The sequence below is a fragment of the Vipera ursinii genome, assembly GCF_947247035.1.
Source record: "Vipera ursinii genome assembly, chromosome: 3".
Taxonomy (NCBI): Eukaryota; Metazoa; Chordata; class Lepidosauria; order Squamata; family Viperidae; genus Vipera; species Vipera ursinii.
Window position 1 is genome coordinate 114,619,316 of NC_139516.1, and position 26,945 is coordinate 114,646,260.

Consider the following 26,945-nt stretch of genomic DNA (forward strand, 5'->3'; position numbering starts at 1 on the left):
CATCAATCTATCCAGCAATAAGTTCTGTTTTCAATTTTCCAGGCCTAAGTTGTAACAGAACTAATAAGATGATGCCTTTAACTCAGACATGTCAAACACAAGACCCGGGGGCCGGATCCGGCCCGCGAAGTGGTTTCATGTGGCCCGCGAAGCCATCCTGGAAACAGTGAGGGAACGGCCTCCACTGCCTTGGCCCTGGCCCAGAGACCCTCCCCCTGCCAGAGACCCTCAGATCTGTCCAACTCCTGCCCAGGCCCCCATAGGCACCCTTGATGCGAACGATGTAGAGCTGGCCATGCCCACCCAGTAGGCCATATGCACTCTAGCCACACCCACCCAGTAGGCCACGCCCACCCTGGCCATACCCACCCAAGCCCCTTGAGGGCAACTGCAATGCTGATGCGGCCCTCAATGAAATTGAGTTTGACACCCCTGCTTTAACTCATCAAGCAGGTTTCTAATACATTCAGATTGGATTCTCCAAAATGGACTAATTTGACATTCATAACTTCAGAAAGATGTTCTAAGAAGAATTAAAAAGGGAACAGAAAAAAACATGAAATGGTTATTTATCTATTATTTATCAAGCAAATTTATATAGCCTCCAACTCACACATAAGTGACTCCAATATATACTTTATATTGGGATATATATTATTCCCATCTCAATACCATATTGTCTCTAATAAATTATGTGATTTAGATCAATGCTAAATGACATAGCAAAGGTATGTTCTATAAAAACACAAACGCTACAAAGAATCTTGGCGCCCAATTTCTAATTTCAAAATATTACAAATTCACAAAATAATCAGATGAAAATAATCAGATTATTACTATAAAATCTGATCTTGCCCACCACCCTGCAGAACCAAGCAAAATAAAAAAATAAGTGAAATGAATTAACAACTAGACAGACCCCTTCTATGTAGCAGGAATAATTTAATGCTACATTTGAGGGAAGTCCTGCCTTAGCACTTGGCCACAAGCAGCCCTGCTGCCATCTTCTTGTCCCCTCCTCCTGATGTCTCCTGGTTGTCTCCCATTCTATCACTGAGGATGCTTTGGTTACAAAGCCGGGACTCCTCACAGGGACAGGGAGTGGGTCTCCCTCTGACCCACACATTTTGCCCTCTGGCACACACCACGAGCAACTTGGCTAAGGAGAGCAAGCCAATCAGCAACAGCCATGAGGAGCAGTCGGGCGCACCCTTGGGGAAGGCTGGATTGGGCGCTTGCCTTCCACTGCCCAGGGCTCTGGGCAGCCTGAATCACTGGGGGTTCTGTGCATGGCCTGAGAAGGACAGCAAGGCTCCTCTGGTGGACAAGGGTATAGTGCTTGCCCTGGTCTCACCTTCCTAGGCTGGAAACGATCCCCCTAGCCCTGCCCAGGCTGCCACAGGCGCCCCCTGACACAAGCAACCTTGAGGTGGCCACACCCACCCTGGCCATGACCACTTGACCACTCCCACTATGTTCACCCCAGCCATGCCTACCCCAGCCCCCCAAGGTCAACCACAACCCTGATGCAGCCCTCAGTGAAATCAAGTTTGACACCCCTGTATTAAGCAAACAGTTTACATGTACACATGAGAAAGGAGTTACTTATTAAAAGCAGCAGTGTTTTTCTAATTAAGTCTAATTTATCCTATAAAGAAACATGCATTTCCCAACCCAATTAAGTGAGCAAACAGTAAAAGTTAGATGCGGCAGAACATAACAGAAATCATATGTCCTGCCTTAAGAGTTCAGCAATACCTTATCAAGATTGCTTAAAGTTACTCATAACAGTAAAATGTTATGTTTCCTCTTGTTTTTCCAATTAAATGGAAAAACCTTCATTCTTTCAGCAGATCCGCTACAGCTGGTTTCAATATTTTATGTGTGAATGTTGCGTGAGGTGTCCATTTCTTCCTAGCAGTAATTGGTTATAACATATGAAGAATAAAAAAAAATGGTCTGCAGACTATGGTAACTACTCAGATTTATTTTGAAGGTGGGTTTATTTTGAAGATGGATTTAGTGCTACTATGTACAACATCTATGTCAGCGCCCCCATATATTTTTTCCGTCTTTCATTCATTCATTCATTAAGTACATATAGCTGCTCATTTCACTGATATGACTCTGGGTAGCATACAGTAAAATAAACAATTAAAAGAAAACCTTAATTACTACTAAAACAATTAACATAAAATATAAATAACTTCACAGGAGAATCCTCTGCCCCATTTTATTTATTTATTAAATTGTTATGCCACCTTTATTACTTCATGTAAGACAGTGAACATAATACTTCCTCCTATTTTCTCCACAACAAACAAGAGTTGGATTGGGCTGAGAGAGAGTGACTGGCCCAGGGTCATCCTGCTCACTTTCTTGCTTAAGACAGGACTAGGTCTCACAGTTTCCTGATTTTTAGACCAGCTTCATAATCACTACACCAAACTGATTCTCCTCTTGGATATTTATATCTAGATATCTAATGACATTGCTTTCAATGTCTATCTACATTGTTTTTCAAAGTATTAAATATTTTCTTTCAAGACAACTACAGTCTTTTATCTTTTGTCTCCCAAACAGGAGTAGTAAATGATAACAACAGGTATTACTTTTTTCAGTTGTGCACATTTAAAGAAATCTAACTGGTGAGGTACCTTCCACCAAAATTAATTTATATTTCTAAGGAAGTCATATTTCTGAATTCAGTATTTTAATGAATGACGGTGGTATGATTTTTTTCCCTTTAAGCAATCAAAGTGGTGCAGAATTGTAGGTGCATTAAACTTTTGGTAGAATCCGTAAATTTTATTTATTTCAAAGAACCCTACTGACTTTCATAAATCAGTTCAAAAATTCTGGTCCTAATCTCTAGTGGCATTGTTGTGTCACATTTGCAACTCCTGCAGTCATCAGAAATCAAAAAATGGTTTAACAACAATATACAGACCATGATCACAAAAAGGCTGCCTATTCTTGATGTGCTCAAATAACTTAATTCAAAAGCATAATGTTAATACAATACATATATAGCATGTAGAAAGAGAATGGCTAGCATTACATTGCTGAGTAGTTTTTAATACCCAACTTCAGGTTTTTAATACCAACTTTGGTTGAAAGTAAAAAGTAGTTGAAAATATTCCATTTTCCAAATAAGTGATTCATCAGGCATTTCACATATAACAGTATTTTGTTCTATTTATGTAGTCACCCAACTCACATAATGAAATGAAAAATACAAAAGCAAAAAAAAACACAACTAAAAACATAAACCCACTAAAAACTATTAAGACAATCAGCAGGAGACTTAAACCACTTCTCCAACTTAGGTACTTCTGAAAGTAGGGCAACTCCCAGAACTGCTTAACTAGCATGGCTAACCCACCATTTCCCTAAGAGGTAGGGAATTAAACTCTGTATTACTAGAGGACATTGAGTTTGGGGAAGGCTAATTTCAACCATTGTTGCAAATCATATAGTACCTGGAGTCACACATAACACCAAGTGAAAACCAAACAATTATGGCTTAATATGTATGCGCCCATGTGTCAGCACAGGTATTCTCTATTTGAAATGACTGAAGTCAGCAAGAGAAGGCATTTCCTATACAAAGAAACAACTCCTAAATATCTCTTTTAACACATTTTGATTCTTCAGAAGCAGATATGACACTTCTTGCATATATGTACAGTATGAGTTTTCAGTCACTGCAATGCATTCTGTAGGTCAGATGCTTCAAATTGGCTTTGATGAATGAGGCTGGTATGTCCCAATTCTAGCCTTAAAATTATAGGAGTGGTGTGCTAATGAACAGAATAAAATAGTTCTGCTCCACAACTGCTATTTTGTGGCTTGCTGTTCAAAAGCTTAGAATAATTTTGAACTTGAGATCCAAGATATGTATATTTGGAACTTTAAATTTGTTGAAAATGTGGTGTGGAAACAGCCCAAGGGACAATATTTTTCCACCCCAACTGTTCCAGATGAACCTCAGCTGCAAATTTAAACAGTATTATTTCTATAAATCACTGAGTATATTTTATAATGGCAATATCTCACATAGAATAATCAGTTGTGATTGGTAATGACTGATGTTGACTGTTAATGACTGATATTTTGAGGATTAATTTGCCTCATCTGGGAATGAACAAATAATTCAGAATGGTATTATAAATGCAAAGGACAATTGAATGAAATTCACATTAATTAGTTGGTTAATAAATTCTTGAGAAAAGGATTTCTGAACATTATTTATTTATTTATTTATTTATTTATTTATTTATTTATTTATTTATTTATTTATTTATTAATGAGCTCATTATTCAGATTTATTGCCATACAAGTATTCATCAACTTACAACCACAACTGAGCCCAAACTTCTGTTGCTAAACTGTTAAGTAAGTTTTGCCCCATTTTACAACTTCTTACCACAGTTGGTGAGTGAATCATTGCAGTTGTTAAGTTGGTAGCACAGTTAAGTGAATCTGGCTTCCTCATTGACTTTGCTTCTCAGGTCACAAACCTGATCACATAACTTCAGGATGGTGCAACCATCATATATACATGGCAGTTGCCAAGTGTCTGGATTTTAATCATGTGACCATGGCGATGATGCAACAGTTGTACGTGTGAAAACTGATCATAAGTCACTTTTTCAGTACCATTGTAACTTTGAATGGTCACTAAATGAATAGTTGTAAGTTGAGGTCTATCTGTAATGCATGATGTCCAGGATGTTGTTTCTAGGGCTCAGGTTTTAAGTCTAATTTGTAAATTCTGTCTCTTATGAGACATTTTAATGATTTTTTTCTAATATTTTTCACCCTTTATCTTTAAAAAAGATGGGTTTTGTATTTTTTTTAAAAAAAATTCTTGGCCTCTATTTACAGATGATTCTAATTTTCATTTTCAGTCGTGCATAAATGGGTTTTTGCTCTTTTTAGTTGTTAACGTAAAACAAATGATAGCACTGTGTTACTAATACTTATGCAGAATGGTGGACAAGTTACTGCTCACAACCTGTAAGTTCATTATAAACTATAGGCAATCGCTCCAGAAACGTTCTCTTGTTCATTTTCTTCAGTGGCTTCCTGAAAAAGATAACATAATTATATAATTATAATTATTATAAATATAATTATTATAAAACTATAATATAAAATATAACTTCTGTCTGTGGAGAGTGCTAGGGGTGGGTGGGGAGGGATTCTGTTGATTATTCCAGCCTTCACTGGCAAATGATGCAGTTGAGAGAATGACAGACACCCTCCCCAGACTTGCACCTTCCACTAGTCCCTTTCTAATTCCCCTCTCACAATTTATTTCAAGTATGATTTGTTGAAAAATAAACTGAAACTATTTTAAAATAGGCCATTGCGCTTAAGGAAAGATGTAGAGATGGTGTCCATAGTTTTTGCTTAGCTATTTCCTGACATTCAAATGAAGAACATGGCTGTGGTAATGGTAAATAGGATATGGCAAATTTTTATATATTTTTTTTCCTTTCTAAGGTACATTTTCATATCTAGAAAAGATATGATACCATACACGAGAATCAGACAGTTCAATAAGGTTAAACAGGGATAACGTAGCTCCAGAATTTTTTTTTTAGAATATTAAGATATCATTAGTTTTTTACTTGCATGATGTGTAAAGTGCGTATTCTAGAAACTTTCCATAGTTGATTTTCAAGAGTATTTTCATTATCTGAAGTCTGAGGACATATTCTGAAGTAGGTGTATTATAGGATCACATGAAAAATTATTTTCATCCAATATTTCACATTTATTGGAAAGCTAATGTTTATGTTCTATCTATACTATACTTAGAAAGGTATAATGGTATAGAATTTCTCCATAATGTGAAAAGGTTTAGTAGAATACTTTTCATGTTGATTCCAGTCCAAAACATTTAACTAAATTGTGCCCAAAGTATTTGTGTGTGGTCTGTACAAAGAATCTTATTTTTCTACTTCCCTCTGTATACAACTCAAATTTTATTCATAGAACTAATGAACAAGTTACTAAGCTTTTTAAATTGATGGGATGGGGAAGCAGGAGGTCCTAATAAAAGGGAAAATAATTGGCAATTTACATCCTTGCAACATTTAGCCTACTCTAAAGATAAAATACATATGAGGAAAGTAAACAGAAGTATAGACTTGTGGATAAACTGAGAATTTTAGGCTCCAGAATATACCCGCCAAACTGGGTTTGGCTTATGTGCGAGTATGTGCAGTAGTACTTTTTCAAAGTGTCCTGATATATTCATGGCCTGTCTGCAGATAAGCTGACCCTTGAATATGGTGAAAATATTATGAAAAATGCATCACCTGTGGATAAACCAATTGTGAAAATTAAAACTTATGAAAATTTCAATGGTCAGCTTATATATAATTGGTGCAATTGTCATGATATTTTGGTGAAAAATTCAAGATTGACTTACCTATGGCTGTCTTATCTGTGAGTATAAAGGACAATAAATGCACTATATAACAGCAATATAAAATTCTAAACTGGCTCCCTTGTTTTTTTCTTCTTAGTATAAGATTTCCTTGAAAATACTTTATTTTAAAAACAGTCATAATCATTAAAAAACCCTGTTCCTTTTATAAGCTTTGAAAACAGTTTCTAAATGTGGCTAAATATAAATCAGATGTGACTAATTCATATAGATGCTCATTGTTAAATGTTTTTGTTTCCTCCTCCCCCAGGAAATGAAAATTATAAACAAGTGGCTATGTGTATTCTCTATCATATAAGCATGGATGATCGTTTTAAATCAATGTTTGCTTATACTGACTGTATACCTCAGGTAGGTATGTTTTTTTTCCTTCATACTAGTTCTATCTTGAAAGTCCTTAAATTAAAGCAAGGGTCAACAGCTAGTGGGTCTCCAAGTAAAGCTCAAGGGGCAGAGTAACGTGATATTAATTCTGCTGCTGCTTTTGTCTTTTCAGTTTTGTTGTATATTCTTTAATTCTGCATGCAAATGCTGAAATATTTTTTATTATGGTTGCACTATTTAAATTATAATGATAGTATTTAAACACAGCTGTTTATAAAAGAATTTTACAAATATCTCAGGGCAACTTTTAGGGATATATTTATCCTACTTTGCTGTTGAGATTTTTAAGTAACACTGAGGTCCTTGTAATTTTATATTTCCATTCACTTTTCAGTAAAGGCACTAGATTGTATTGATATGTTCAGTAACTTAATGTTCTTGATCTGGTTTATTCAAAACTTTTCTTTTGCCGGTAATTCTGCTTAGTTGATAGTTTTCTGTTCCAGTTACATTTCAATATTTAGTACACATATATACAACATGAATCTAATTATTGCTCAAATTAACCTTAGTTTAGTATTTTTGGAGTCCAGTCATTTAAAAAAATTACTTTATTGTAAACAGTAACATTTAGGTTGGATCACGTCCATAGTATTCTATAATGAAATTTTGACACATAAATATGGAAATCCCCAACATAAATTTTGACAGAGTGAAATATATCTTTAATAAAATATTGTTATGAATCTGTGATATTATTAATGGGTTATGTTGCTTTTTATGAAGATCTTAGCATTCAGATTTCTTACTGTGAAGGCTTTCTGAAAATTTAAGATTTTAATGGATGTTTGCTTTTTTCAAGTGCCTATAATTCAACATTTCAGCAGTAAAATGTATAAGATATACCGTGTTTCCCCGAAAATAAAACTCGGTCTTATCTCTCTCTTTTTTTTTTGCACCAAAAGTCACATTAGGGCTTATTTTCAGGGAAACATGGTATCAGGGTGATCAGCCTGGCCAAGTGCTCCATCCCCAGTGCGCACACAAGAGGCAGCAAGCGCGGGGGGGGCAGACAGTGTCCAGCAGCAGCAGCAGGCTACCAGCCCCTTCGCGCTGTGTAGGTAAGTCCGAGCGTGGAAGCAGTGTGGCTGCCTGATTCACGGAAGGCTCGCAGGCGGTATCAGCAACACTGCGGAAGCAGAGGCACAGGGGGGGGAGGCAGGCAATCGTGATGCACCTCCCACTCTGTCCCATCGTTTCTTGGCTTGCCCTGCCTGCTGCCAGTGCTGCCGTACAAGCCTCCCGCAAGCCAGGTGGCCACACAGTGTCTGGATTGCCTGCCTCCCCCCAGCTCTTCCTCTGCACTCAGACTTACCTGCGCTGTGCCAAGGGGCTGGCAGGCTGCGGCTGCTGCCGGACAGTGCCTGCACGCTTGCTGCATGGGGACTAATACACTTAACAGAACACAATTCCCACCAAGGCTTACCCTTCTTGACCCAACACCTAGAGCAGGGGTGTCAAACCCCCGGCCCATGGGCCAGACACGTCATCTGGAAGCCACGCCCACCCCATTGCTGGCAATGGTAAAACTGTTCTGATACGTTGTGCAATGTCACGTGATGTCGTGAGTTTGACATGTCTGACCTAGAGGAACATCTATGTTTCAAGACTTATATAAAGGACAGCAAGTTTGATGCAACTTGAATCTTTGCTGGGATACTATTCCAAAGTGCCACCTAGGTTCTATTAGAAGATGTTGTTAAGATAGGACCTATCTTAAGATGGCTACTCTGTTTGCTCTTATCAAATAGGGAGAAACAATGGAAGAAAGGCAATAAGGCACTATACCATTAAACCAGGCATGTCAAACTTGTAACATCATGTGTCGTCACGCGACGTATCGGGACTTTTCCCCCATTGCCGACAATGGGGTGGGCCCAGTTTCGGCATGATTCATTTGGCCCGTGGGCCAGCAGTTTGACATGCCTGCATTAAGGGGTTCATAGGTTACAACCAGCACTTTGAATTTCACTGACTCTTACTGGTAACCAGTACAGCTCAAACAGCAGAAGTGGGTCCATAATTTCTTATGACACTGCATTTGGGACCAGCTGCAGCTTCTGAGTGGTTTTCAAAGGCAGATCCTTGAGGAATGCATTGCAGTAGTCCACAGGCTAAGTGACTAAGACATAAGAGACTATGAGAAGAGAATCTCAATCTAAGAAAGGACATAATTAGTGCACCAGATTCATCTGGGGAATACCATTCCTTAGCTGCTATTTGTATTTTGAGCAGGAGTTTTAAGTCCTGGAAGAAATTGTGCAGCAATTCTGTCTGGAGGAGCTCTATCCCAGTCAAAAATGAAGAACTTTATTGTTAAAAGTTCACTGTTTAAAAGTGGATATTAATCATGTGATAGAAAATAATTAAATAGCAATTTCCTCTCAGAATGTTGAGTTGGCGCAGGAATGGCTCTAGACTAGCTGCTGGAAACTCATCCACTAGACAAGCCATACAAGCATTGCCTGCATTCCAAAGCCCCAGAGACATACCATGTTATATTTATTTTTGGTCCAAAAGACCCATTAGGGCTTATTTGTGGGGAATGTCTTATTTTTTCACCACAAAGCCCAGCCCGGCCGGTGCCCTGTCCCCCAGGAGACTCAGGTTTCCCTCGGTGGAGGGGGAAGGCTTTGGAAACTGCCTTTTCATTTATATTCATCATCAGTATTGTACTCTGTCCCTTTATTTTTTAAAAAAAATGTTTTGTATTCACCACGGTTAGCCTCCTTGAACGCCAATGGGAAGACGTGTGAATTCTGCACATGAGCCCCAGAAATACAGACACTTGCACCCTCAAAGCTCACGTCGCTTCCTCGCTCAGGGTGCACCACTGCTTTACAGGTGCATTCAACTTTGTGGCTCAGGTAAACTCTTCAGCTGCGGCGGGCCGCAGTTCCCATCACCTTCAGGAAGCCTGGGTGATGGAAATGAAAAGGCAGTTTCCAAAGCCTTCCTCCCCGACCAAGGGAAACCTGAGTCACCTCCCAGAGTGGGGCATGTCGGGATGCCCAGCTTTCTTTCCTGCCTTTCCACAGAGGAAGAGAAAGCCGGCAAAGCCTGTGGGGCAGTGCAGGCCACCTCCGGAGGCTGCTTCGGGGTGAGGGTGAAAGAGAGAAGCTGATGGTTGACACCCTGGCCAGTCCTCACACCCCGCCTGCCCGCTGGATTCCCCAGTCCAAGGCAGGGATAGAAAAGAGGCAGCCTCTGCTTGCTTCAGGCCACCTCTTAGCAATCTCTCGGCGTCGGCGGCAGGCAAGGTGGGGGGCGGGATGCATGCAATCCGGCCTGGCAAAAAACCTATGGTGGGATGGAGTGGGCGAGGTCTTAAGTAGGGTTTATTTTGGGGATAGGTCTTATATTAGGCCCAACCCCAAAAATCAAGCTAGGTCTTATTTTGGGGACAGGTCTTATTTTTGGGGAAACACGGTATATAGACATTGGCATTTTTATTATTTTTATTCTAGAAATGTGGTACTGTATTTACCTTGTCATTCTAAGAAATTTCCTATGCAAAATTGTCTACGCTAGATGGATGAGCTGTCCTCTTCTTTCACATATAAATAATTCTTATGTCTTTATGATTGTGTTTTCCCTCTGAATTTTCTTGTTATGATAAAAAGTATTTTTGTAATAATTGCGCTTAGTGTTATGTTACACTGAAAGCAGTCTTCTTATACAACTTATTTATTATTAAACATATGTGATAAAATTATATATATTTAATATACTCTATATATTATAATTTAATCTGTCAAAACGGCCATCGTTACAATCAGTTTTTAAACTTTTCACAATTGGATAGTTAAAATCTGGTAAAGTATCTGTTCAGATCATCTCTTCAAATGTCAGTGATACCTGGTATAATATGACAATAAAATGATAAATGGAAGTGATTTTTAAAATCTAAAATACTTGGTAGAAGAGGATTTTCTGTTAGGTACCTGATGGATAACAGGGAGTCTTCTCTAGAAGGTTATTCCATAAGCCCAGGGCTACATTTGAGCATATCTTAACTTACAGTTTTCACTGAGGGGGTAGGTGGGGAAGGAGAGACTAACAAGCCTTTGAACTGTTCACAATATGAACAGAACTGATTTTTATTATAGACTTTAGTCTAAAGTAAGAAATATTCAAATTTACTCTTTTTTGTGACAATAGAGATTAATACCTAAACTTTTTAGTAAATGGTTATTTAATAAATTGAACTGATTTTTTTAAAAAAATATCTGTTTTTCCCCTTATAATTAAACTTCTTTCTTATTTACTTTCTGGCAAGTTATCTCTCTAATTTGTTAAGCAAATTGGTCTGAATAGAAATCAAATGTGGCATCTATGTCTTAATAAATTAAGAAATAAAAGCATATGATTTGCAATTAAGTTGATCAGAATTGTCTGTCCGGTGTAGTCTTTATTTACACCAGTTGGCATATTTATATCACTGGTCATTTATTTTGTTCCCATGTAACAAAAATACATCTATAGGTAGTCCTCATTCAGTGACTTCTTTGTACAGTTGCTGTTCAAAATACAATAATGATGAAGAAATATCTTTACAATCATTCCTCACATTTATGACCTTAGCAGGTTTGTAAAGGAAAGGAAAGCTGAAGTAAGATCATAAGCCTACTCCTGGTTTCACTTAGTGACTGTAATAAATGAGTTGCTGCTCCTAGTTGTGGTTATTTATACTTGTTTGTACTATTGCTTTGTGGATGCACTGTTTATTGATAATTCTTATGTAGTGTTTAGAAATAGTCCAAAATATATGCTTACTTTTTCCTTTTTCTTCCATATTTTTGCATAACTATAATAAAAAGTGAGATTGAGACTTTGATTCTTCCTTTTCAGAAATGTAAATTATAAGCTTCCAGTTTATCATAATTTTGCAGACTGTACAGAAGTGTCAAATAAACTTTGATTGTTTAATTTTGTTTTCAAAGTTCTGTTTGTTTCATGTATGAAACTTGCCAGCTTATAGAATTGTTTTGCAATAGTTCAATATTTGATGAGAATGCAATATCATTAGAAAACTTTTTCATTTCCATAGATTAATGGATGAAATTATAGTTAGAATTAAAAGTCCATTCTTGTTTATATCCCACCATCACAAGCGTTATTTAAATAGGTGCAAATATAAACCATATGTTTGTAACAGAGCTTATAGGTAATAGTCTGGCCAATCAAAGAGCATGGTTATGCAGTGATGTCATAGTGATATTCAATATTCTTCCACAGAATAGTAGGCAAGCTGCAGCTGACTTATCCACATGTTTTCCACTATGCTTTTCTGTTTGGTCCCTCTTTGATCTACTTTTTTTAGCTTAATGCTGGTAAACGTCCTCAGTTGACAGCCCCTTTAGCTTTTGTCCTCGATTATCTGCTGAAGAAACCAGAGCTTTACTTCAAACATTAGAGTTAGGGAGTAGCCAGTCAGAGGCAGGCAGGTCTGGCATAATCATTCAAAGATGTGTGAGCTGAGGATAGAGAGAACTGGACTGAGGTGTATGAAAGGAAAGCAGTTGGGGGTTGGCCTCTGGTCACTGGTAAATAAGTGAAGTCAGGTGCCAGAGAGTCTAGACACAGTGATTCTAGTCCTCCGCTGTGGCATCTGATACTCAACGTGGGACTTGTCTGATTGCACCCGTTGTAACCCTTTTATTGCTCTCCTTCTAAATGAAGAAAAGATGACAATGGTTGCAGTAAAAGCAGAACAAATTTAATTTTGATATTTCCTATTTGGCAGCAATTACATTTTCCTTTGAAGTGGCACGAGTAGCAATCAAATTAAATTAAGACATAATGGGAAACATGGAACTCATACTAAAGGATTATTCTAAAAACTTTGAACTACTCTAGATAAAATTACAGAACTTCTCTTCCTTCCATTTTTTTGTATAGGAACTCAGTTTAATAGCGATGGCACATTCTAAGTAATTTTTTTTAAACAAAAGGATTCATTTTCAGTTGTAAATATTCAGAAATAGGTTTATGGCACTTTTTAAAAATCTTTTAAATTTCTGGGTTTAATAGCTTCTTGATAGTGTATTAAATATTCTTTTAATTTCAACTTTTATTATTCTGATTATTAGTTACCTACTGTAGCAAGTTTAATTCTACCCTGATTGGTTTTGTAAATTTCCCCCTTTTTTATCATGTATTTTTTTTTAAAAAAACCTTTATATTGTATTACTGCATGCTGGTCTATGGCTATAATGAAGTTTCAAGTTTTATTATTCTTACAGAAGGTTCTAATAAATAATAGTAGCACATATATACAGTACACTACACATGTGCCCACATTCTTTAGCCCCAACCTGCACAAACCTATAGTAATTAGCAGCCTGGAGGATGATTTAAGGCAGAATATACTTCCTTTCAGAGTTTCACTATAGGAAAAGAAGCAATCAAAGCTGGATGTTTGTTCTGGCACAGATGGGGTAAAACAAACATCTATACTTAACTTTCCCCAGAGGTGTCTCAGATGTCAGCCTTCAACCAGACTTATACTTGAACTAAAAGACTCAGAGTCTTGCTGTTCATAAAATGTTTAAGTTTCATTACAGATACTAGAAAAGCTGTTAATTTGAAGAAAGCCAGTTGCAAAATGTATAGTTCAGACTATATATCTGGCAGATCCAGATGTCCAAAGTTAAAAATAAATCTGTAATTATCCCATTTTATGAAAATTATATTAATGTTGCCCTCATAGGTAGGGATGATAAGTTAAGTTCATACTGAGTTTCTAAATATATTAACATTAGTAAGGCCAAGGCCAAGTTGGTTGCGTTCAGGACTAGAAGGACTAAGTGTAACTGGAGCCTGAACGTGGTTATAGAGACCAGGTTAAATCCTATGTGTACTTTGGAATTGTTGTCACAGAAAAGAATTTCTGGTTCCCACATTTCAAGAGGAGTTTTTTTAAGGGCTACAGCCATCCAGCTTTGATAGTGAAAAAGGAAGCATATTCTGCCCTAAATCAGAATAGAATAGAACCTTGTAGGGACCTTGTAGTTCATCTAGTCCAACTCCCCCACCCACCCAAGCAGGAGACCCTACACCATTTCTGACAGATGGCAGTCCAGTCTTCTTGAAAGCTTTCAGTGATGACTCTCCCACAACTTCTGAAGGCAATCTGTTCTATTGGTTGATTGTTCTCACTGTCAGAAAATTTCTTCTTATTTCTAGGTTGAATCTCTCCTTGATCAGTTTCCTTCCATTATTGCTTGTCTGGCCTTCAGGTGCTTTGGAAAATAGGTTGACTCCCTCCTCTCTGTGAGATCCCCTCAAATTGGAACATTGCTATCATGTCTCCCCTGGTTCTTCACTAGATTAGCCATGCCCAGTTCCTGTAACCGTTCTTCAGTATGTTTTAGCTAACAGTTCCCTAATCATTTTTGTTGCTTTTCTCTGCACTTTTTCTAGACTAGAGTCTAAATATCTTTTTTATAGTGTGGAGACCAAAACTGGTTGCGGTACTCTAGGTGTGGTCTTACTAAGGGTTTATAGAGTAGTATTAGTACCTCACGCAATCTTGATTGAATCCCTCTGTTAATGCAATTTAGGATTGCATTGGCTATTTTGGCTGCTGCCGCACACTGTTGACTCATGTTTAATTGATTGTCCTCCTAAGACTCCAAGATCCCTCTCACAGTTACTGCTATTTAGCCTGGTTTCACACAACCTGTATGTGTACTTTTGGTTTTTCCTGCCTAAGTATAAAACTTTACTTTTCTCTACATTGAATTTCATTTTGTTAGATTGGGCCCAGTGTTCAAGTCTGTCAAGATCCATCTGGATCTTGAACCTATAATCTAGGATATTGACTATTTCTGCCAGTTTAGTATCATCTACAAATTTGATAAGTTCCCCTTCTATTCCCTCATCTAAGTCGTTTATGAAGATATTGAAGAGTACCTTCATAAGACGGAACCCTGTGGTACCCCACTGCTTACTTCCCTCCATATAGACATAGTACCATTAAGGACTACTCGTTGAGTACAGTTTGTCAGCCAGTTACAAATCCATCTGATGGTGATGCTATCTATCCCATTTTTTTTCTAGCTGACCAAGAAGTAGGTTGTGATCTACTTTGTCGAATGCCTTGCTGAGGTCTATGTCTATAGCATTTCGCTGGTCTAATAATTTAGTCACTTCATCAAAGAATAAAATAAGATTGGTTTGGCATGATCTGTTTTTAACAAACCCATGCTGACTTTTAGTTATTACTTTACTTGTTCTAGTTGTTCGCAGATCTGTTTTCTGATTATCTTTTCCAGTATCTTCCCCGGTATTGATGTTAGGTTGATATTGATCTACAGTTTCCTGAGTCTGTTTTTCCCCCCTTTTCTTGAAGATGGGAACCACATCAGTTCTTTTCCAGTCCTCAGATAGTTCCCTGGTGCTCTAGGAGTTTTGAAAGATATGGTACAGTGATTCTGAGATGACATCTGCCAGCTCCTTCAGAACTCTGGGATATAATCTGTCAGGTCTCGGTGATTTATATTCATCAAGATCAGACAGATGTTCTCTTATCATTTTTTAACTTATTTTAACTTTTATTTCTAGTCTGTCTTTTACAGTTATGTTTTTGGCAGGTTGGGCTATAATTTCTTTTTGCATGCAGACCGATGCGAAGAATAAGTTAAGCAGCTCTGCTTTCTCTCTGCTGCCTGTTACTTCCTCACCATCTTCTCTCTTTAGTGGACTGACTGTTTCCTTGATTTTTTTCTTGTTATTTATATATTGAAGGAAACTTTTTAAAAATTATCTTCGGCTCTTGTTGCAAGTCTTTGTTCATTCTGAGCCTTTGATTTCCTGACTTCGTCTTTGCAGATTCTGGCTAACTGCTGATATTCTGCCTTAGTTATGTGCCCTCCTTTCCATTTTTTGTACTTGTCCTTTTTGTCTTTGAGTTTATCAGAGATTCTTTGTGCAGCCATGCTGGTTTCTTCTAGATTTTATGTTTCTTTTTCTCTTTCTTTTTCAGTGGTATTGTGCTGGACTGGCTTTTATGATCATATTTTTCAGAGTTTCCCGAGCTTCTTGAGTTGTTTTCCCCTTTAGGATTTTCATCCAAGGTCTCTTTCCCAAGCTCTCACCGAGTTTGTTAAAATCAGCTCTTTTAAAATTTAAGACTCTGGTATCATTATGTTCTATTGCTTGTGTTTGCATTATATTGAATTCATTCGCCAGGCAGCTAGTTACTGTTGTTGTAAGGTAGCTCACTGAACGTAAGTTTCTTGCTTCCTAATTCTAATTGTCAAGGTATACAACAGCAAAATAATTATTAGATACGGTACAGAACTTTCCATAAATGTTCCCTTACTGAAATAGATATAGTCTGATCTCCTGAAATACATCTTGGGGGTGGACAAATCCATGCCAGCTTCAGCTATAAAGGCAGAGTTGGATGTATCCCATATACAGTCACCTAGCAATTAATGTATTTGACTATTGGCTGAAGATTTTATTTATGGATCAAGGTAAATTAACAAGCTATGTTTCAAAGAGCAGACACTTATTATGTCTCCTCATACTTTTGTAAACAAGTGTGTAAAAAATCTATAAATAACTTTAGTAAGTTATCACATTCTCTTAAAATGAAACAAATAATCTTTCTGTACAGGTAATCCCCAAATTATGAGCATTCACTTAACACTCAAAATTATGTGATGAGCACCCCCTAGTGCTTACAAGCAAGTCCTGAAATTATGAATGTTGCCACACCACGGCAGTCATTCACCCTTTTGAGAGACTGCAGTGGCATTGCAATATTCATCCTGGTTATTCCCTCCCTCCCCACCCCCGCCTGGGTCTCCCTAAGCACCAGGCTTTCAATACTCACTCTGCGAAGATAGAGATCCTTCCCTTTCTAGGCTGCTCCAGGCCTTCCGTGTGTTCACAGAGAATAAAGGCCTAAAGTAATGTAAGATCACGTGAGATCATTGGGGCGAGATCTCATGCTACTGATCTCGCAGTACTTAAGGCAACAGGGAATGGAACTGAAGCCGGGGAATGCTTCCACGTGCCTCCAAAGGCTGGATCGGGGCGTCAGAGCCCTTTTCCAGGCCGTTGCCACCCAGATCTGAGGCCGGGGGACGCTTCTGCAATCCCCCTGTAGCCTGATCTGGGCTCCGGAGGCCTTTTCCAGGCCACTGCTGCCCAGATCTGAGGCCAGGGGACGCTTGTGTAGCCCTCCGGCAGACTGTTTCCGGGAGGCAGCAACCTGGAAAAGGCTTCCAGCGCCCAAATTGGGCTGTGGAGGGGGGCACAGAAGTGTCCCCCAGCCTAAGATCCGGGTGGCAGTGGTCTGGAATAGGCCTCTGAAGCCTGGATCGGGCTGTAGGTGGCTGCGGAAGCATCCCTCGGCCTCAGATTCAGGCAGCAACAGGAACCGCAGCAGAGAGGAGATGGATCTTTTCCAGGTGAGTTCGGCATGGCAGGAAGGGAGGGGGAAGCATGAGGTATCTTATTGGGTTGGGGAGGCCTTGGGAGCCTGTTCCATCACTAGGCCCTCCATGGCCTTTCCCACCCTGAGATACCTCATGTTCACTTAATGAGCTGCATCTTAACGAGCAAGGGAGTGATCTCGTTCGAATTATGAGATTCACTTACAAGTTTTCGAGTTACGAGTGGAATGGACAGGCTCCATTTCACTTGTAACTCGAGGACTATCTGTATCTGTTGTCTTGCCTATAAACAAATCCTTAAAACCATGTCATTTCAGCCCTGTTCAACAAAAGTCTTGTAAGGGTTACTAGAGATAACATACCTATTTTAACCTTGATCAAATAAAACAACTTTATATGCCTTTCTTTTACTTTAATATTTTTGATCCTTAAACCCTTCCAATAAATCTGTAGAACTTGATTTCATTTCTACTTGTCCCTTCTCACAAAATTCTTCAAAGCGTTAACAAGGCTTTTTTGTAAATCCAATTTAGGAAAAATATCCAGGCCATTCTCTTGGTTTGTTACTTGTAAATCCCTTTAATTATTAAGCCAGTTTCATTTGTATGTCTAATGTAGCATCTTTTTTCATATCAATCTTGTAACCTGTCATTTTAAATCCATTTTCAGATCAGTCTCAGTTTTGTCTGGTAAAACTTGTTCCTCTCTCATAATAATTTTTCAACACAAACTATCTATAGAGGCAGACAATTTAATTTAGTCCATTATTCAGAAATATTCTTCAGTATGTCCAGTTTTAAAATATTTTGCTCCATTCTGTAGTAATAGATCAAGTTAGATGTTCTTTTTTAATCTGTAATCTTTATACACACAAACACACACATATGTACAGTACACACAGGTTGTGCATGTATACACACACACCTTAAACTTGCTAAAGAGACTCACCTGATGCTTTCAGACATGTTTTCTAACAGGTGAAAAACAAATTCGAAATGTGATTAGAAAAAGAAGTTTGTGAACCCAGTGTCTTTTGAAGGCACTGATCACAATTTGAACAAAATGGTTATTCCCAAGTCTTCCAGAATTCTAACCTGCTGCAGACCTCTGTCTTGTGGTTTCCTTGCAGTGGGGAGCTGTCTGAAACACTTGTGGGTGATGTCAAGTCCTTTTCATGTCTGGCGATGAATTACGAAGAGCTGACCTACTCATCTCTTCTCCTGCGATTATTGACTGTGTTTTTAGAAGAGTTGTCTTCAGTTTCTCATTTCTTCCCTGGAGGTCCAGTTTCCAGGAGAGGTTATACTATATACCTTTTCCTGTGACCCATTTTTGCAATCAAAACTTTTTTGATTGTTCTCTATTCTTTTATGGAAAAATTGGGAAAATTCTGTATATGATAGATTTGATTACCAAAAAAAAGGTGATAGAGAAAGAGAGATATTGTCAGAACCCACTCCAATCCACATTTTTAGGAAAGACAAACTCTTGGAGAAAAGATTGTCCAAGGAGGAACTTTTACTAAGACATAGATGAAAGAGGATATAATAGACAGGATCTGAAAACTGTCTCACAGATCGATATTTTTTAAAGTGTCCCCGAGCAAAAACCCCACCCCTCAGTCCATTTGGTCAGTCCCGGATCAGTCAAGTCTCATGTGTCAAACCCCTCGTGGGAAAAGGAGAACCATCAGTACATTTGCAACACAATTACTTCCTCCCCTTCACATTCCATCCGGAGATACAAGCCAGAATTCCCCCCACCACCTTTCTTGTTTGCTCGTAAATCAGATAGGGAGAGAATTTTGTAAATCAGATAGGGAGAGAATTTCCTTTCATCGGCAAGAGCCAGAATTCTCCCCACCCCCTTTCTTAGTTGTTCGTAGTTCAGAGGGAGAGGGTTTCTTCCATCGGTCTTTTTGTGATGGCCAACAGGCAGGCTGAGTAAACAAACATTACATCTAAGGGAAAGAGATGGGGCAATAAACACCCCTGTCTTCTCTTTCCTCCTTGGGAATGGCAGAATCCAGTAAGGGGGTGGTGGGGTGAGATTTGAGTTTGCACAGAGGGAGTTAGAAATGAAGTATAAATGGATTCTGACAGATATCCTTTTTGTTGCTCCTGTTTTAATCAACTTTGTAGCCTTGTGCCTCAACATGTTACTTTTCAGAATGAAAGAAATTTATCTTGGACTTGATTAATAATTATTAAGCAAGACGTTTAAGGATTACCATTCTATAAACTCATTTGTTTACCAGTGCTAGTTTTTTGAATATGATACCAAGAGCCATACGTGCAATTACTTTGAATTGCAGCAAGCCTCATTAGAAACTTCTTACTGAAAGTCGCTTTGTTTGGAAGCCAAAAGTGCATTGAATTGGATATAGCTATTTTCCCCAACAAAATGTCCAATGAAAATTAATCCAAGGGTTACATAGTTTATGGGAAATTTTTCTATATCCAAACAGCTTTCTGAACGGTGAGCTATATGAATCAATATCCTACTTTCAGAACATAAAGAAGATCCAGAGTAGCTACTGGCATTTCCTGTTAATGTGCAGAAAGAACCAATAGAAGCAGCAATAGATGTGTAGCTTAAAGAAAGAGCAATATTGTAACAGCCAATGTTTTTTAAATGTTAGAGACAGGTGAATGCAGTGCTGCTGCTGTGATACAAACCCTATACCAGGGCTTTTCAACCTTTTCACCCGTTGTACCACTTTTAGGATATGGTAACATCCGAGTACCACCAGTCGCCTAGCAAGGTGTCAAAAACATGATGACCAAAAAAGGGGGGAAAAGTAAAAAAGTGATGAAGTACAGGTAGTCCTCGACTTACAACAGTTCGCTTAGTGACTGCTCGAAGGTACAATGGCAGTGAAAAAAGTGCCTCACAAGCCACAGCCAAGCAAGACACCTGCCTGCCTGCCCGGCGGCGCTCTTCTTCCTGTCTGAGGTTTTCATTGTTGTGAGCATTTCTGTTGAGGATTGGCAGCGGGGGTGGGGTGGGGTGAGTTTGGTTTTTATTCCCCCCATCAACTGGGTGCTTGCAGCAGGTTTTGGTCACTTCACATGACCCTGGGACACTGTGACCATCATAAATATGAATCAGTTGCCAAGCATCTGAATGTAAATCACAAGACCCTGGGGATGCTGCAACATTCCAGCTGATCGGGGCTTCTTCTGGACTCAGCAGAAGCGCCAGGATCAGCACTGAGCTCCAGCTGGAGCCTGGCACTGATCCTGGCACTTCCACTGAGCCCTGACAGCCCCAAAGAAGCACTGATCCTGGCGCTTCCGCTGAGCCCGGACAGCCCTGCAGCTCCAGCCATCTCTTGCTCAGGCTTGTGCGGTGCTGCCACCGGTTCAGCTCCTTCCCCTCCCCCGCTACCACTTCTATAGGATGGTCGCGTACCACCTGCCAGGTGCCAATGTACCACAGGTGGTACCCGTACCACTGGTTGAAAAGCCCTGGCCTATACTATGGGAATAAATAATTCAGCTTCTTGGTTTCCAGAGAATGTATAAATACTGACAGTGGCTATAGATCAGGGGTCCCCAAACCCCAGGCCATGGACCAGAACCGTGCCGCGGCATACCAGAAACGGTCCATGCAAACAAGCAAAGCCCCATCCACAGGACATGAAATCACAGTACATGAAACTACACTGCCTCTGGTCCACAGAAAAACCTCTCCACAGAACGTCCTTGGTGCTCAAAGGTTGGGGACCTCTGTTATAGATAATAAAGATATTAAACAAAGATCATAAGGACTTAAAGAAACCAATTAATCCTCCAGTTTTTAAAATGGCAAACACTTTTTGTCTTGGAATCCTACCCCTAAACAACCAAGAAATAGTTAGTTAGTTTGTATGCATCAAGGCATAATAAATGGCTAGACCTAGACCTAAAGAGTTCTTTGGTGGCTCTCAACTTTGCACTTTGAGTAATGCTCTATTGTAATTATTTATTTTGCTATTTTATATATTTGCTTGTATATCAACTGTAATAATCATGATATGTTCAGAAAAATATTTGGCACACAGGTTCATCTGTTACACTAATGACATTTGATTGTTTTCTGTAGATAATGTTCAGCATGTTTCTTGCTCTTTTTGATACTTTGTGCTTTACAGGATATGGATTACAGAAAGAAATACGTTTTTTACATTTTTAATCCTGCCTTTATTATTTTTATAATTAACTCTAGGTGACAAAAATATCTAATATTCCTTTCTTCTCCTATTTTCCTCATAAGAACCATCACCCTGTGAGGTGATTTGGACTATTTATTTATTTGGTAAATTTATATACCCACCCATGTTACATACATGACTCTGAGTGACGTACAAAGTGACATGCAAAATTAAAGCAGAAAACAAAATAACAAAAAGTAAGAATCGTTAACAAAGATTAAAATGATAAAAAAATATTAAAACCATACATTAAAAAATAATCTGCAGGAGAGTACAATCTCATTAATGCTACAGCCATTCTTCAAGCTCCACGCCACTATTACCAGATCCCCAAGCCAGATGGCAAAGCCATGTTAACAAATTGCCAAATCTTACACAACATCCCCACCCCATCAGTTGCCTCTGACTACAAATTCATTATTTTTTTCTGTAGATTGATAATCTTTCATAGTAAAAAAATTCCTCTATTCTGTTAAAGGAAAAATTACTTCAGTTAATTCTGCTACAAATAGATGTCCTAAAAATGTAACAGATTGATATTTGTATTTTGCCAGCTAATGAAGATGCTGCTGGAGTGTCCTGATGAACGTGTTGATCTGGAACTCATTTCCTTCTGCATTAATTTGGCTGCTAACAAGAGGAATGTACAATTAATTTGTGAAGGTGAGTATTGAAGAGTATATTTAAGGTTGCTGACTATGAGCAAAATAACAAACAACATTGTCTGAGCCAACTTGCATTTTTCTCTTCTACCAAATAATTATTCTGATTAAAATAATAAGAATCCTTCTGTGCTTTGGAATTATATATAATTACAGTGAAGTATTAGTATCTAAATGTAATATAAAAAACCCAATGAAAATTGCTTCTGCTTTCTGTTTGTGGAGTGCCTTCAAGTCAGTTTTTGATTTCTATGGACTGACTGGACTAGGAAATTGGTTTGCCATTTCCTCCTTCCTAGGACATTAAAGCCTGATGCCTTGATCACTACACAAAACTGGCTTCATTTTGGCATATAGGTCAAGTTAAATTACCATTGAATTATTTAGTTCACTTCTTATATTACCGTATGTGTTAATATTTTCAGAACTTTTTATTCAGAATCTTAGTAGTGTGAGGAATAATTATCAGCATTTCTTCTGTTTTTCTATTAAAATAATCTGATGCATTTGAAAATCTAATTGTTAACATTGTTCTTTGGGAATGTGATGGTATTTCATCTAAAGAAAATTTTAGCTAAATCTTAGAGATGACAGAATTGAAAAGGAAAATAGATTATCTGGTTCTATGTCATTTTGGCTTAAGGCCTAGATATGGCATAGAAAACCTTGGTTTTGCTGATTGATTATCTTTAGTGGGAGAAAGACCAGGGACTTTCATGTTTATTTTTGAGGATCTTAGAATAGACGTCATTGCTTACAACTATGTTGGAATGGCTAAGTAGTCATTGGAGGCACTGTGTAGTTCCATTCTACTTGTGAGAAATTGGCCATCCAAAGATTGGTAGTGAGTAAATTCTGTTTTATTCCATTCCATAATCTTTGAGTTGTGAGATCCCATAGGTTTTATTCTTTATGTTCTGCTGTTCTGTATCGATATGAACCCAATGGAGTGAGTCATCCAGAGTCCTCAAAATGTCTTGTTCATCAGCGTGTGTGCATTATTTGGCTCTGCCTCCATTGGAATAATTTTTATAGATGTCTTAGGCTGTAAGGGACTGGATGAGAGCTAATAAACTGAAGGTGAATCTTGATAACACAAATCTGTTATTGTGGTTAGGTGGCTTGAGAATTAGAAGGAAGTATTAGACAGGGGTTTTCCCTCCGGGCTGACCACTTTGCAGATCCTGCCTAATGTAAGGACCCGCCTCAATCTGTGCTCCCAAGAAAGCAGAACTCTTGAAATAGTATCATTTCAAAAGGAACTTTTATTGGAAGATGATGACAGCAGGAATAGAAGGCAGGATCTGAGGGTTTTCTGCATGAAAACAAGTAATCAAAAGTGGTCCTAGTAACCCCACCTCAACTGTCCATCCAGATGGTTCAAACAGGCCAATCCTCAATTGTGAAAATGCTGTGGGAACTGAATGATAAGGCACCGCTTCCAAGGTTGTTATGTATCCAAGCTGCTTCTTCCATGGCTGGAGATAAGGCAGATGGCCGGAGGTACATTCCATTTTCACCCCGTTAGAGAAACATCAAAGAGGCAAAGCAAAGGAAATACACATCAGCACCCCAAGCTTCTCCCTCCCCCCCCAGGAGAATGGCAGAACCTGAAAGGAATAAGAAAAGGGTAAGAGCCCTAGAACAGGGGTGTCAAACTTGCCGGCCCACGGACCAGATGCATCATAGCGAAACCATGCCCACTCCATTGCTGGCAACGGCAAAAAAGTTGCAATACATTGCAACACGTGACGTGATGTTGCAAGTTTGACACCCCTGCCCTAGAAGGACAGGGTTCTGATATGATGCATTAGCTGCAATGCTGTTTGGACCATGTTTCAGTGAAACATGTCATGTAACTTAATGGAACCATATAACAGCAGTCCTGAAAGCAGTGGTTGCCTGTGAGCTATCAAGGTCAATTTATGATGTTGGTACTAGCTCACAAAGTCCTAAATGGCATGAGATCTAGGTAATTGAAGGATTAATGTCTCTATTTCCATACAATTCTTGCATTAGAGTCAGCTGAAAAGGCTGGTGAAGCGTTGCTTGCAGTTTCACTGTTGAGTTTGGCTCCTGGCAAGGTGGTTTTCCCAGTAATCGAATCCTACTGTGGCTGGCCCCTGAATTTTTTTCTTTGAAAAAATAAAAACATACTTGTTTACTCAAATAATTTATGATATCAGAGCTGCTAATTTACATTTGGATTTATTTACAATTAGTTTTTTAAGCTGTCAAATAATGTATTTTTTGTTTGTTCTTTTTTTTTAAAAAAAATAGTTTCAGAAACACTCTTGTAGAAAAGCGATTTTTAAAAATTTATGTGAAGAAACCTTTAAATGTTCTATTAAAATGGGCTTTGTTAATATCCGGAAATGTTTTTGTCTTGCAGTAATACTATGAGAGTGGAACCTAAGATGTAAGACTAAAGGAGAAGAATAACTGAACTCAGAAAATTTGCTAGGCTGTAGTTGTATCTAGGAGTATCTTGCTATTTTTGATGCTTTGGGGATATAAGAAATCATATTAACTAATGGCACTTACTGTATTTTTTGTCTTCAATGATACAGTACTTTCAAACAAGTTTCATGAGAAGATGTTAGCCTACCTTAATATGATTTTTGTTTCCTTTGTTCTAAAAAAATCAATTTTATGATGGCAATTGTGAAACTGACAGCACAATTAATTGATTCATACATTTTTCATTTATATTCCTATATTTTCAGGAAATGGGTTGAAGATGCTGATGAAGAGAGCACTGAAATTCAAGGACCCATTGTTAATGAAGATGATTAGAAACATATCCCAACATGATGGACCAACTAAATCTTTATTTATTGTAAGCATCTTTTCAAGTTCTAAATTTGTGAAATGAGATATTGGAAGAAGTGAACTTAGTTTATACATAAATGATCCTTAAATGATTGCATGTGCCTTAATTCTAGTGGAATTGCACAAGAGTAAAATTTAAGGGCTTGCTATATTGTAGCACCTTTCACTTCTCCAATTCATAATTAAGGCTTGTCAGTAGTTTTACAAAATATGATTACCAATGCCCTTACCTGCACCTGTGCAGACACTAAATTATTAACTATGACACTTATAAAACTGATTTAACATTTTTTGTTCCTTTATCTGCATGTGCCCTTAGAAAAATAAGGCTGTCATCAGTTAATATGATTTGTCCTTTTATTATCCCTCTTCTGCATAAGTTTTGGTACTTAGAAACGAGCTAGATATCATTGATTTTAATTTCACTTCTACGGTGTATGATCATAGGCACCCATTATCTCTTTTTCATTGTTTTTTGTACATTGTGTACGTAGACTCTGTGCCTGCACAAGGTCTATATCAGGAATCTTTCATAGCTGTGGACACCCACTGTCAGACAGAAAAAAAACAACAGGTTCATACCTGAAGGTTCAGTTAAACTGATTTATTGCATAATTTTTTATTTTTTATTATTTTAATTCCATTTATATCCCGCCCTTCTCCGAAGACTCAGGGCGGCTTACAAGCTTAGCAGTAGCCTTCATTCTATGTATATGCCTGCTTATTAGGGCTTTCACACACACACACCCCCAAGCGGCATTATTACAAAGTCGGCTTAATTGCCCCCAACAATCTGGGTCCTCATTTTACCTACCTCGGAAGGATGGAAGGCTGAGTCAACCTTGAGCCTGGTGGGACTCGAACCTGCACTAATTGCAGGCAGCTGGTGTTACTTAAGGAGGCATTAGCCCTCTGCTCCACCAAGGCTCTTAAATAAGCATAAAACTTATTCATGGGACCTATGCACTGTCAGCACCAGGTTAAAGTTAGATAAGGGTCAATGGCACTCAAGGGCTGTGGCTATGTAGAGATTCTAGGCTGATTCCTCTTTTCACTCTGCTCCCAGGTTCTGTCAGTCCTTCCCCTACATCCATTATGTATGCTGACAGATAGGCTTTCTATTCTCCCCTCAGTTTCTTTTTGACTGCCAGAGATGGTACATCATCAGGAATTTTCTCTGTCCTTCCCGCAAAGGACTCACCTTAGTTTTTATTTTCTACTCAACTTGTCTGGTTGTTATTATTTCTCCCCTTCCATTTTGTGCTTTCAATTCTTTTCTTTTTTTTTAAAAAAAAGTGAGAAAACTCAAAACTAACAGAATAAGGACACTGGCTGCTTGAGGTTTCTGATGCTGGTGGCTGTAATTAATCCAGGTATGATAGTAAACTCATATTACATTTAGCATGTCTTACTTACATCAGTGGAGGCCAAATAGTTGATACACGTGCATGCTACCAAATATTTTCACAGCAATATACAGTTCTTTCAGATACTTGAGGAAATAATTCATTTTGGCTTTGAGCCTTTCTTTTGTATACAGATTCACAAGCGTCTCATAGCCTTGGAACAAAGATATTGCATCTGCAGTGGTTAAATTATCAGATATTCCAATCAGGAATGATAATAAGTTCACAATTTATAAGGATCATTTATTTATTCGGGGTTACATCTGCCGGATTTCATAGAGGGACAATATTTGTACACTGTCCAGAGTCAATCTCTCAGGAAGATGAACAGTTTTTAAATATTACATATATTTAAAACAAACATTTGCATTTCATTTCTTTCTGCTGCCTTGGCTTTTGCTGCTCTTTTCCCAAACTGGAAAGAACTTGTTTACATAATAGTCAAGCCTGGTATGTGTGGCTCCTTGCTTCCAGTCTCAACAGCTTCAACTTTACACCATACTTCATTTTTTTTTACAACCCTGTAATCCCTTTGTCGGGAGGGAGCTGAGCGTTTACTGGCCAATTGTCCTTCCTGACACCTACACAGAG

At 38.3% G+C, this 26,945-nt stretch overlaps 1 protein-coding gene across 1 annotated transcript in view; it reads left to right on the plus strand.

Moving 5' to 3' along the window:
* KIFAP3 (kinesin associated protein 3) overlaps positions 1–26,945 on the plus strand; it is a 79,929-nt gene that overhangs the window by 26,140 nt on the left and 26,844 nt on the right. The window contains exons 11-13 of the mRNA XM_083357538.1: positions 6,714–6,814; positions 22,009–22,117; positions 24,843–24,955. Coding sequence (XP_083213664.1) covers positions 6,714–6,814; positions 22,009–22,117; positions 24,843–24,955 — 323 coding nt within the window. The remainder of the gene's footprint in view (positions 1–6,713; positions 6,815–22,008; positions 22,118–24,842; positions 24,956–26,945) is intronic.